Source organism: Podarcis melisellensis (assembly GCF_964234715.1).
Source record: "Podarcis melisellensis genome assembly, chromosome: 7".
Lineage (NCBI taxonomy): Eukaryota > Metazoa > Chordata > Lepidosauria > Squamata > Lacertidae > Podarcis > Podarcis melisellensis.
This window is the reverse complement of record NC_138539.1, coordinates 32,061,751-32,074,341: the sequence shown is the minus strand read 5'-3', so window position 1 is coordinate 32,074,341 and position 12,591 is coordinate 32,061,751. Positions and strand designations below refer to the sequence as shown.

At 41.3% G+C, this 12,591-nt stretch overlaps 1 protein-coding gene across 4 annotated transcripts in view; it reads right to left on the bottom strand.

The window, feature by feature from the left end:
- The window catches only part of STAU2 (staufen double-stranded RNA binding protein 2), a 142,793-nt gene that overhangs the window by 55,984 nt on the left and 74,218 nt on the right, over positions 1 to 12,591 (bottom strand). For all 4 annotated transcript variants that reach the window (XR_014170646.1, XM_081919723.1, XM_081919725.1 and 1 more), the window contains exon 13: positions 345 to 458. Coding sequence is in view for 3 of the 4 variants with exons in the window: in XM_081919723.1 (XP_081775849.1) it covers positions 345 to 458 (114 nt within the window). In the remaining variant the exon portion in view is untranslated. The remainder of the gene's footprint in view (positions 1 to 344; positions 459 to 12,591) is intronic.

Here is a 12,591-nt window from a genome sequence, read left to right as displayed (position 1 = left end):
GCTTCATATTATGCACCCCCTTTTTTTTAAAAAAAAAGGTCTTAAATACCCATCACTATGCACCAAACTTGAATAAACCCTTTTTCTAGCGGTACAAATCCTAGCAGAGTATTCACACTTCTATGACAAATGAAAGAAAATAGTTTTGGTATTTTACTATGTACTGTGAGGAAGTAGAAGCTAAATAATTACAATTCCATTGTCTCAGAATAACTTGTTTCTTTCAGATTCTTGAGAAATCCCAGAAGACAAGCTTAAGATATTCTAATGCTTAACCTAGGTGTAGCTCGTGGAGATAAACAGACATTACAATAAATAAACGATCAGTTAAGTCTTATTTATACCTGGTCATGGCTGGCTTCAATGCAGCTTCCAATACCATGGAAAGTCATATGCACGGGAGACAGTGTCAAGCAGGTCACGCATTCTTTGCCGTTTTGTCTGTCACTGTAGTGTGCCTATAACAGAAGAAAGTACATCATCTTGGTAAGGTGAAGCAAATCAATGTGTGGATTTCTTAGCCCCACCACCACTTCAACACAAGCGGAAGAATAACAGGGAATGAAGAACTTGACCCTTGCAGTGTGTCCTGGCTATGGCTCTTTACTTGGAGAATGAGAAAAAGCCACACTCAAGCAAACTAGCAAACTATAAGCTAAAGTGGAAGGCAAAAATCTGTGGAAATCCAAATCAAGCCCTGCTAGCACAATTCGATTTGTGAAGCTTGAGCAAAACAGATAATGCTGAAGGTCAGTTTCTCTAACTCTAGCTGAGATCACCAGTGTACGTGTGCAGCATGCATGCTTGAATATTGTGCAGATCTGTATCTCGCTCAACACTTGATGAAGTCTTCCGGCTTCTTTCACGTATCGCCCCATCGCATGCTCACCAAGTAGGCCTGCTAAATTGCTTCTGGCTCTTTGCCAGAAAAGAACATAATATTAAACTTAGGAACTTCATACACAGTAGTTTAACTCGGAATAATCAAAAGAGATCTGAAGGCATTTGAATTCCGTATCTAAACATAAATTCATGAAGAGCTTTCTGACAGTGAGAGCTGTTGAATGGACTCCCTCGGAAGGTGGTTGGCTCTCCAACCTTGGAGGCTTTTAAGCAGAGGTTGGATTGCATCTGTCATGGATGCTTTAGCTGAGATTTCTGCATTGCAGGAGATTGAACTAGATGATCCCTGGGGTTCCTTCCAACTCTACAATTCTATGATTCTACTGTTACAGTGGTACCTCAGGTTACAGACGCTTCAGGCTACAGACTCTGCTAACCCAGAAGTACAGTGGTACCTCGGGTTAAGTACTGTGGTACCTTGGGTTACATACGCTTCAGGTTACAGACTCCGCTAACCCAGAAATATTGCTTCAGGTTAAGAACTTTGCTTCAGGATGAGAACAGAAATTGTGCTCCGGTGGCGCGGCAGCAGCAGGAGGCCCCATTAGCTAAAGTGGTGCTTCAGGTTAAGAACATTTTCAGGTTAAGTATGGACCTCCGGAACGAATTAAGTACTTAACCCGAGGTACCACTGTACTTAATTCGTTCTGAGGGTCCATTCTTTACCTGAAACTGTTCTCAACCTGAAGCACCACTTTAGCTAATGGGGCCTCCTGCTGCTGCTGCGCCGCTGGAGCACGATTTTTGTTCTCATCCTGAAGCAAAGTTCTTAACCCGAGGTACTATTTCTGGGTTAGCGGAGTCTATAACCTGAAGCGTATGTAACCTGAAGCATATGTAACCCGAGGTACCACTGTAATACCTTGGGTTAAGAACTTTACCTCAGGATGAGAACAGAAATTGTGCACCGGTGGCACAGCGGCAGCGGGAGGCCCCATTAGCTAAAGTGGTACCTCAGGTTAAGAACAGTTTCAGGTTAAGAACGGACCTCCAGAACAAATTAAGTTCTTAACCCGAGGTACCACTGTACAGTATTAGAAAAAAATGTTTCAGGCATTCTGATGTGTGTAGTATGTTATAGTGAGACTCTCATGTTTTAGCTGTTCATTTGAACAGCCTTAAACATCATTTTAATTTGTTTCTATTATACGCAGGAAAATAGAATTATTTGTCATTTCCCCATCTACATGTATCAAGGGCACAGAATTTGGTCTTTTTTGTACTTTAAATATTAGTATATCTTTTTCTCATATTCAGTCTTTTAAAAAGGATTAGCTATTACTTTAGCATTATTTTGTACTTCACCACCAGTTTTCCCTATTAATAATACTCAAATTCTGCACACACACACACACACACACACACACACACCATCAGCCCAATGAAAACTGGGCATGCTCTATGGTCACAGAAGGCTGGTTTTCTTGTTCCAGAGCAGGATGGAATGACAACCAGGAAAACCAAGGGGACAAGAATGGAGTATACTTGGAGAGGGCATGGCTGGATGGAATACTTAGGAGGAAGAGTTGACACTGGAACAATTTCTTGTAGGTCCTATTTGTCAATATTATTTATTATCACTATCACTAACCCATTACAAAGCACAGACTTATTTTTTCCTTCCTATGGTATTCATATAGTTCAGATCTGGCTATATTTCATTTTACCACGTAGCACTTTGAATCCATTTTTATTGCATACTGATGACACGTTATGACCTTGTAGCATATGCATAAGAAAAAACAGCAACAAAAATATCCCCTGGAGTAAAGTGCAGCATGTTCTCCAGGAAATAAGTTAATGTCTTTATTTAGAATACTTATATTCCACTTTATATCCCAAGAGGTTCTGAAAGCAGCTTGCAATAGTATTTCACAATACAATCACATTCAAGTGCAGGAACAGAAATACTTTTCTTATAGACTAACATACAAATAAGGGCTTGCTTGTCTGTAGCCTAGCTTGCTTCCAGATGCCTTTAACTCTGAGGCTTGGTGAGCACCGGAAGTGAGAGGGCCAAGCAAACTATGATTAAGCAAATCTTCTGGGTTCAGACATAATGCCAAACCACAGTTAAAGCAAGCCAGGGTTTATAAGCCAACAACAAATCATGGCTTCACACTGTGGTTTGTTGCCAGAAAACAACCCCAGGTGAGTCAGCAGGTCTGAGTTCAGACATTCAGTTAAAACACACTTTGGCTAAACAAATCATGGCTTAGCATTGTCCACGAACCAAAGCAACTACTCAGACAGGCAAAAGCTTTTCATTCAGCAACATCAACTTATGTGCCCATTCATTTAGTGAGTAACTGACAGTGATAGGCAGTGTTAGAAACTGAGATATGAAATCTAGCAGCTAAATGGCACCTTAAACCTAGGTTATGGGCGCTACAACAGAATGTCTAGGTGTCTCAGCTAAAAAGGAATGAACTGCAGCTAAAATATTATGTTCAATTTTCACATGGTCTAGTCCTTCCCCTGCCGACACCCCTAATATACTTAAGAGGGTCTCTTCTCCAGTCTTCAGAGAGTAGATTGAAGTGAGGAGGCAGAAAAAGGTCCTCCTTTCCTTCCACATGCTGCAGTTTTAATCTGAGATCTTAGGCGCAGTACTGCTAATGAAACTCCTTGTCACAAAATGCGCCTAGAACAATGGGAGTTAGTACACCTGGTGATAGTACACCTGATTCATGTAGCCAGTAAAAAATAAAGGGACATTTAAATGTGCCAAGACAATGTTTGATACTGCTGAAAAGTTACTCCTTCTATCTTAATCATGAGGCTATATACATATACAAGTCAAAAAGATGCTTAAAATCACCACTAATTTAATTCTGCAACAATGCAATCTACAAAATAAAAATCACACACAGATGACTGTGAATCTCAGGAGGTGTCTGAAAAATGTTACCTCAGTCTGCAATTTGGATTTCAAGAAATAAGCCAGTATGTCATACATTGACTGAAAATAGTGAAGATCTACGTGAACCAGCATGTGTACTTAATTTTACACACCAGAATTTGCTTAACTGCCAGACACTAGATCCTGGAGTTCCTGTGCCTAATGGCCAATCCTCACTCAGACCACCTGGCCCTGTATTTTTTTTTAACCCCGCTCCGAAACACACATGTCCACAGCTGTGCAAGCCAACTGCTTCCTGCTGAGGTTCCCAAGCATGTCACCCTCTTCTGTCCACAGTTCTCAGTGTTTCTGTGTCTTAAAAGATACCCAACCATCTACACTTGGCTCTGGGGTTGTTGGCTTCCTTTCCTGGTCCATCCGATTTATCTCTCTGCTCCATTTTAGTTGCTCTACCTCCCCCCCACCCCCCGTGCTTTCAGGATCCAATTCTGTATTTGTATGTTCCTATTTTTCAGTAGAAGAAGCCCTATTTGCAAATACAGCAAATGAGGAGAAAATATCCCAACCAGAAGCTTCAGCATTAGCAGTTCTGTGTTACATGGCCGACACACAAACCTTTCTGTAAGTCCAGTCCTGCCAAGCAATAAAATAGCTCTGCAATGAAAACATGCTTACCACTAACTATGAATTAGAAGATTTGTAGGTTAAGGGTTTTGTTCTTAGGAGGCAGCCATTTATTACTTACTGCTCTTGGCTGTAAATAATTAAAATTTATGCACTCTATTGGAAAAAGCATTAGCCGTCCATTAACCAGATACCAACGAGATTAGAAAAAGCTAGTTATGTGAAGAGATTTTCCCACACCAAAGCTTAGCTGTTCACAGTTTGAAAACACATTTCTGTCTGGTTAAATGCTTTCTTCCTTTAACATTTATTAGCTTTAAAAAATTATTTTAAAAGTCATGGGTGACAGTGGAGTTCATGTATCCAACCCTGAAACGTACCCTGTATGATTCAAAGCACCAGCAGGAGTTTCAGAAAGCTAGACAGAAATAAACTGGTAATAAAATGCCCCTGTGTCCTGCAATGCACAAATCTCTGCAACTGACAGGCTACTGCCATTTGATAGAGAGGGAAGGTCCCTTTTATTTATTCAAAGAATTGGAAAGTGCCTGTCCCTGTTACTGCTCTTTATTTATTAATTTCGCATGGCCTTATATTTAACGGGAGCCTAAACAATTGATTAGTGGGGCAATAATTGTACAGATTTATATCTTAGCATCCTCAGGTGAGCTTCCCAATCATCATTTGGGGCTAGGGAAATAAAGAATAAGATGGTGACCCTAAGCTGATTTAGATGTAATGGCAAACCATGTTTTGGTACTGCATGAATGAGGCTGCAAGGACCTCATTCCTGCAGTACCAAATGCACATGTTCCCTTCTTACACTCCTCCCCTCGTGTAGCGCAATATGGCAACACCCACAGTTAGCAGTTGCCAGCCCAGGGATGTAGGTCAAGTACAAATCATAGTCTGGTAGTTTGCTTGAAGCAAACCAAAGCTGTTTAAGTCAATTATGGCTCATTTAGCAGGATATCATAGTTTGGTGTTAATGTCTGAATTAGCCCATTGTGTTATTATAATTCATGAAAGCACATTTGCCTTCTCTTCATCTCTCCTTTACTGCTCTCATGGGATAAATACAGTGGTATCTCGAGTTACAAATGCCTCAGGTTACAAACGCTTCAGGTTACAAACTCCGCTAACCTGGAAGAGTTACCTCGAGTTGAGAACTTTGCCCCAGGATGAGAACGGAAATCATGTGCCGGTGGTGCAGTGGCAGCAAGAGACCCCATTAGTGAAAGCACACCTCTAGTTAAGAACAGTTTCAGGTTAAGAACGGATCTCTGCAACGAATTAAGTTCGTAACTAGAGGTATCACTGTAGTTACTTTCACCTTCCCATTGCACATGAAATAATTCTCCTAACAAGCTTCTCTGGCTCTTCCTCCCATTTCCACCCCACATTAAATTACAAACTTTATCACGCTCATGTCATAAACTTGCTAATTATCACATAAACACTACAGGCTGTGACTTCAATCTTATGCAGATAATTCAGCCACCCTTAAGAAAACCCTTTCATTTCAATGGGACTTTTAACACATTAGGCAACATGTTCCAGATTTGAGCTACGTGAATGGTGGAAGCAAAACGGCAAAATAAGATATAAGGGAGTAATTTCAAACTATTTACAATTAATGCTAATTTTCAAAAGTAGTGAGAGATAAAGGGGGGAAATCTTAGGCTGAACTGGCTTCATATCACATTAAAATAGCTTTTTTTTTAAAAAAAAAAACCTTGTTTCCTGCAATGCTGAAGTTTCTTGATCTATGGCACAACTAAATATAGTATTTTACTAATCTCACTGGGGAGCTGGCTAACTGCTCACCCCCTGTGGTAGAAGTCTAAGGAACACATGAAAAACACCCACATTTAAGAAAGACCCCTTCCTAGATCATTAAACAGTAGATAAAGGCCTGAACATTTACATGTGATATATAACGCAATCATTGTGTCAAGAAAACATATGTTTGATTAGTATGCCTCAGGTTCATTAATCGCTGTGTCTGCCTCACAGTGGTGAGCAGAGTTTCCATTGTAGCTACTGCATAGAAAGGGGAAGATACGCAGCAGCGAAAAGACTGACAGCTCTACACTCTACTTTGCAGCATTCATAACACGCTTCCGCCTCAAAAAATCTGCATATTAGCCGCAGGAAAATGGATTTAAATACTTATTATAGCACCGAACCTGTCTCTAGAAATTATATAATTTCTACACCATAGTTAGATGTGCAAATAAAGGAAAAGATAAGGTTGCTTCAGGTACTTAGGATAAAAATGAAGCCCATGCTAGTGCAAGTTGTAAGTTGCACAACCAAATTAATTAAATCTGCATGCCTATATAAATAGTGCTAAGGATGGAAGAAAGACAGTCCTTAATTTGTGGTGTTACTTCAATCCCTGTGCTATGTCCAAATAGGAGGGGGGGAGCTGAATTAGACTAACCTTGCTTAAAACAAGAGCCGACGGTCAGAGAGATAACCAGGAAGCGGTACAACAGATCAAAGGAAGCTGGGCTGGCAGGAGCAGAGGTACGGACTGTGATTAAAATGATAAATCAATTTTATAGGGCCCAAAACCTTATTATTTACAGAATGGATTTATGAATGAATGAATTCTGACATTAGCAATTCCAGATCACTGGGAAATGCTTTGAAATGCTATACTAGACAGTTATTTAAAATCCAATATGTTTAGCTGTTCATAAAAGTAGTTCAAACAATCTCCAAGGTGGTCTTGTCATGCTGCAGATGATACAACCAGAGTCCCTTGGAGATGGTCGGATCCTGTGGAGCAATGGGAGGAGCTCAAAGAATGGAGCTGCAGGACCCTGGGGAGGATTCTAGCAGGGTAGGGAAGGTGGAATCACAACCCCCAAAAGTTTCTGATCCCCTGAACAGGGGTCTAGCCGTCTGGGAGATGGAGATCTAGATCTAGGGGAGAGACTGAGCAGGTGGTCAGAAGAGCATTCCGTCCCTACAGCATTGGATACCTTAGTTTAGCACAACATGCTATACAGCTGCCTCTGGCACCTCCTCAGGTTAGTAAAGATGTTCCCTGTTTAAGTGAGGCAATGGAGAGCAAGTCTGATGCTGAGCTGTCTCTGACTCCACCTCCTTCTCCATGGACACAGAAACGCCATCACCAGAGGGAACAATCCTCGCGGAGCCAACCAACTCAAAGAAGTGCCCACTTGCTTGCCCTGTCTTGGAACTCTTGCCACAAAATAGCGGTGCCCACCATGCTCTTCAAAGGGAAGGTTTAAGGGGGGGGGTGTTGCTTGTTGGATCAATGTGGTAGCTTGCACTTAGCTATATATCTGAACCTCTTATATACTGTATTTTTCACTCCATAAGACGCACTTTTTCCCTCCTAAAAAGTAAGGGGAAATGTGTGTGCGTCTTATGGAACAAATGAAGGCGGCAGGCAGGAAAAGCCCCCAAGAGCACACACACTCCGCGGGGCTCTTGCAGGCTTTTCCCCAGGAGGGAGAAGGGACTGACGCTGCCAGTCAGTCCCTTCTCGCTCCTCATAGAAAAGCCTGCAGGAGCCGCACGCTCCTTAAAGGATGCACGGCTCCTGTGGGCTTTTGCAGGAGGTGGGGGAATTGCCATAGTCGCACGCAGCCTCTCCTGGCCAGAGAGGCTGTGCGTGGCTAAAGAGGAAGCCAAGACAGCGAGAGGGATCCATCCCGCTGGCTGTCTTGGCTTCTGCCATAGACAGCTAAAGAAGCCAAGGCAGCGAGCAGGATGCATCCTGCTCTCTGTCCTGACTTCCTCTTTAGCCGCGTGCAACCTCTCCGGCTGGGAGAGGCTGCGTGCGGCTATGGCAGAAGCCAAGACAGCCAGTGGGATGGATCCTGCTCGCTGCCTTGGCTTCTTTGCCCTTTTGGGGCTGGGGGAGGGGGAAACCGGGGCTTCCCCTGGCATCCCTGAGAAGCTCTGGGAGAATTTTTTTTTCTTGATTTCCCCCTCTAAAAACTAGGTGCGCCTTATGGTCAGGTGCGCCTTATGGAGCGAAAAATATGGTACCTGCTGGACTTTATAACCTGTAGTGTGCCTTATGTACTGATTTGATCATTAAAGCCTTTGGCAGAATTAGAGTGGGGAGTTCCAAGTTCCCCCTTCTGCAGTGAGGCCGAGGGTATATCCCGACTGAGTTATATCCAGCCCTTCTGCCAATCAGTTCAGGGTGCTGTACATGATTTGAACCTGGCTTCATCCTCCCAACAGCCCTGTTAGGTTGTGGGGATAGTGACTGGACTAAGGTCCCCTAAAATAATGGTATTCCAGGTCTTAATGCAACACGAACTGCTACACCACACCAGCCCTCGTTAAATTTAAATTTAATGTTGCCAAAAATATGGTGTTGGGCATTGTTAATAAACAAAGGGTAGAAAAATGGGCAACATGGGAGCTGTGAAAGAGTACACTTATACTAATTATTCAGAAATATGGACCTCTTGAGTAGTTATGTTGAATGCATATGGAGTCATCTGACAACAAATAGCACAATCATAACTCCTGTCTACTCAGAAATGAGTCCTACTAAATTCAGTGGGGCTTACTCCAAGGGAAGGGGGTTAGGATTGCAGCCTTAGATGGTGTACATACAGACAGAACCCTACATTTTATTTAGATTTCACAGCAAAAGAAAAATACAGAGAGGCTGCCAAGAATGTCTAGAGACGTAACACTGATCTCCTAGTCCTTTCATCTTGGGAATAAAAAACAACAACCAAAGAGATAATAGCAAGACCTGTTTCAAAGCCTGCTAATTTTAGGTACGGGCAGCATTTCTTTTTGAAAGTATGTATTTCAGCTGAATAATTATGGCAAGCTGAATCCAATATCTGTGAAGAATTAAGGCAGGTTTGGAGAATAAAAAAGAAATCATGTTTGAAATAACATTTTGATTTCTGCGTCAGTGCAAATATGCTTACACCTGCTCTTAATTTTCTTCTTGGTTATGAAAGCTGTTGTTTGCCCAAAGTGAGGAGGAGAAAAGACTGTGTGTCGTGCAAGTAAATCCAGAAACATTCAAACCAATGGGCAACTGGTGTTGATCAGTCTAAGTTTTGTTCTTAGAACTGCTGAAAAATATGGTGTTAATTCAATTACAGCCTCACAACATGACACATACAAAACACAGCTATTTCCATCCGTGCAAAGCATCCCTGTTTCATATTGAATATACTGCTGTTTTTTGTGTGCTTACATGTCAGAATGACCTTATTTCCATCAGAAGCTCATCTCTGAAAATCTGCCCTCTGTAAATCTAGATCTCTCACTTCAGGCAGCCCCATTTAATGGTACTTTCTTTCTTCTAATCTGTGTTTCTCGCTACTTTTTCTTTTGAAAAATTACCCTGGAAAATCAAAGTGCAGATTAAACCTGAACAACTAAGCACCAGGCTACGAACAATTGAGTGCCATACTTTTTTTAGTTCTGCTGTAGCAACTCAAGCCTTCTAAACTTCTGGCATCTCTCCAGTGTAAGGTTGGCATCTAACTTTATCAAGGATTTACTTAAAAGAACTTGGCAGGGAGCACAGGCTGCTTTGTTTAGTGCTGGTTACATTATTTTGAGAGGTCCTGACAGCTTTAGAGCTATTTTAAAAAACTAAACAAAAATCAAATGTACTGGTTTTAAAAATAATGTTTGGATTTCTCCAACTAGAAGGCTAGTTGTAGGCATGTGCTGCAATGTGTAGGATTGTAAAAATAAGGCAACAGCATTTCATTCATTCAGCCCTATAACTGAGTTTACTTATACATGATCCTGCCATTTCTATGCATCTGCCATTTGCTTTTCCTGTTTGGCAATAGTTAGAACACGAAAACCCTGTATGTCATTTTTGAGACAAAAAATCATGTCAAGTATTACAATGCTTTTAAGTACAAGGAGTTGCTGCTTTTCATAGTGGCAGCAATGGATAGGTAATCTGGATGCCCATTGTCTGCCTCACTGCCAATTCTCTGATTCTAGAATATTGAAAATAATATTTGTAACATGACCTTTATTTATCTATTAAAAAGATGCCAAGCTATCTGAATACTTGCAAGCTATAGAGAGCTAATGAAATGCTTCCACAGCAATCATACTGTGGCTTACAATTGTTCACACATTAGGTACCAGCAGAAGGTAGGAAAAACTACTTGGCAAATCCTCCAAGGTTTCTATTGTACTAGGATATGTTTCAGTCTGACAGGATTTGTACCAATTCATATTCTATTCTTTTCAGCCCCTGCCTTTTCAGCTCATCATGCCGACTGGGATGATGGAAGTTTGAATCCAGCATTGAACAGAAGCGAAACTTCAGTAAAAAGAGTACAAAATCTTCATGGAACCCACAGGCTGAAAAACATGCATCCCTCAGTGTTCAGTTGTGGCTGGTGTGTGCACCTGAGAGTCAGATATGTTAAGAGTGAAGTGGGCCAACATTTTGAAGATGTTTAAAAAGTAAACATAACATCAATGTCACAGTTTGCCTGAGGTATCATAGATGACTGGTATATTTAAGGATTCCCCCCCCCCCCACTGCAATAAATGCAACATGTGTCCAGCAGAGAACCTGAGGTATCTGACAAAAAATGCCCAAAGGTCTTAGTTTGATAGTCATGCTTGTTTGTACCATTAAGCTTTGGGTAACCTTTTAACAGCTATCTTTTATCTTTTCACTAACTGACTGCTCAGCATAATATCATACAATATGCATTAATACCTTGCTGTCATTGCCAAAGAAGACCAAAACAATGTCTTCAGGAGGAAACCAGAATGATACTCTCCTTCTTCTACCTCAAACACAATGTTGGTGCATTGCATAGGGATCTGTCACATTTGCATAGGGGTATCCATTTGAAAAGCCCAATTCATGAAAACTGAAATGCATGGTGTGCAAAACTGGTGTGTGTAGATTTGAAGTATTCATGTGTTGAGTTCTTCTTGTGGCAGCCCGAACATAAACACTACATTCCAGTGTGCGGATATCAGATGGACCTGGAAATGGAGGAGGTGGGCCAGAGAAGGCAGGACCAGAAAGTCCAGGTCCCTGCCTCACATAGAAATAAAAATATGCATGTTGCTTATTTTTCAGTTCATTAACTTGGGAAAACTATGGTAATTACTCCTTTTGCAGAAGTTTGGATTTCAGAGGGTCAACAGCACTGCTCTGTGATACTTCCTGCTTAAGTTTATCTGTATCGTAAGAAGCAAACAGCACTGAGTTCATGCATCTTTCAAAATCAGTCCAAAGAGATTCACTGTTCTTGTAAACATCTAACAGAACCCGATTTCCTTTCTGAATAGCACCTATTTTTTTCAAAGCTAAAGCATGGGGGAAAGATAAAACACTGTGTTTAACATATGTCAAATACTACCTTATACTGAAGGTTCTAAAGAGGGAAAGGTTTAGAGCCAGCTGATTGATTAGACAAATGCTCCACAAGTTATTTATTTATTCCTGGTATTGGTCATCCAGTTAGATGAAGTACAAGGGACCGATAACCTTTCCTCTGTGTGCTAACAGACAAATACACAGCAACATCTATTTGTAAATGCAATCCCACACACCCATGAAAGAAGGCAACTTCCTGACCAGCCTCAGGAATCAAGGCTACTGGCACTGGGTACAAACAACCATAAATTCCACTTTAAACAGCAATGTAATACCTGAAGGGTCTTATAAATCTCAAACTGCAGAACTATGGATGCTTTAACTCTCTAATGCTTTGGTAACATAAAACGTGAGGAGTAATTAAAGAAAATATGGATCACTATACGCATGTATATTACTTGACTTATTAGCTGATTATTCACAATTGAGGAACCACACACTGAAAGCTCCACAGCACTCCCTAAGCACACCCTCTGGAAACGACCATCCAAGTAGGAATGGAACCACCACAAAGTACTGCTGCTAAGTCGAACAACAGCTCCAGAAGGATACCATGGTTGATGGTATCAAAAGCCATTGAGAGGTCAAGGAGAATTAACAGGGACACATTACACCTGTCTCTCTCTCCCAGCAGAGGTCATAGTACAGGACAACCAAAGCAGTTTCTGTGCCAAAACTGGGCCTAAACCCTGACTGAAAATGTTCTAGAATATCAGTTTCCTCCAAGAGCACCTGGATGGAAGACACTCAGAAATCAACAAATGTGAAATAGAAAGAAAGCTGAAATAGTGTGATCTGTTCATAG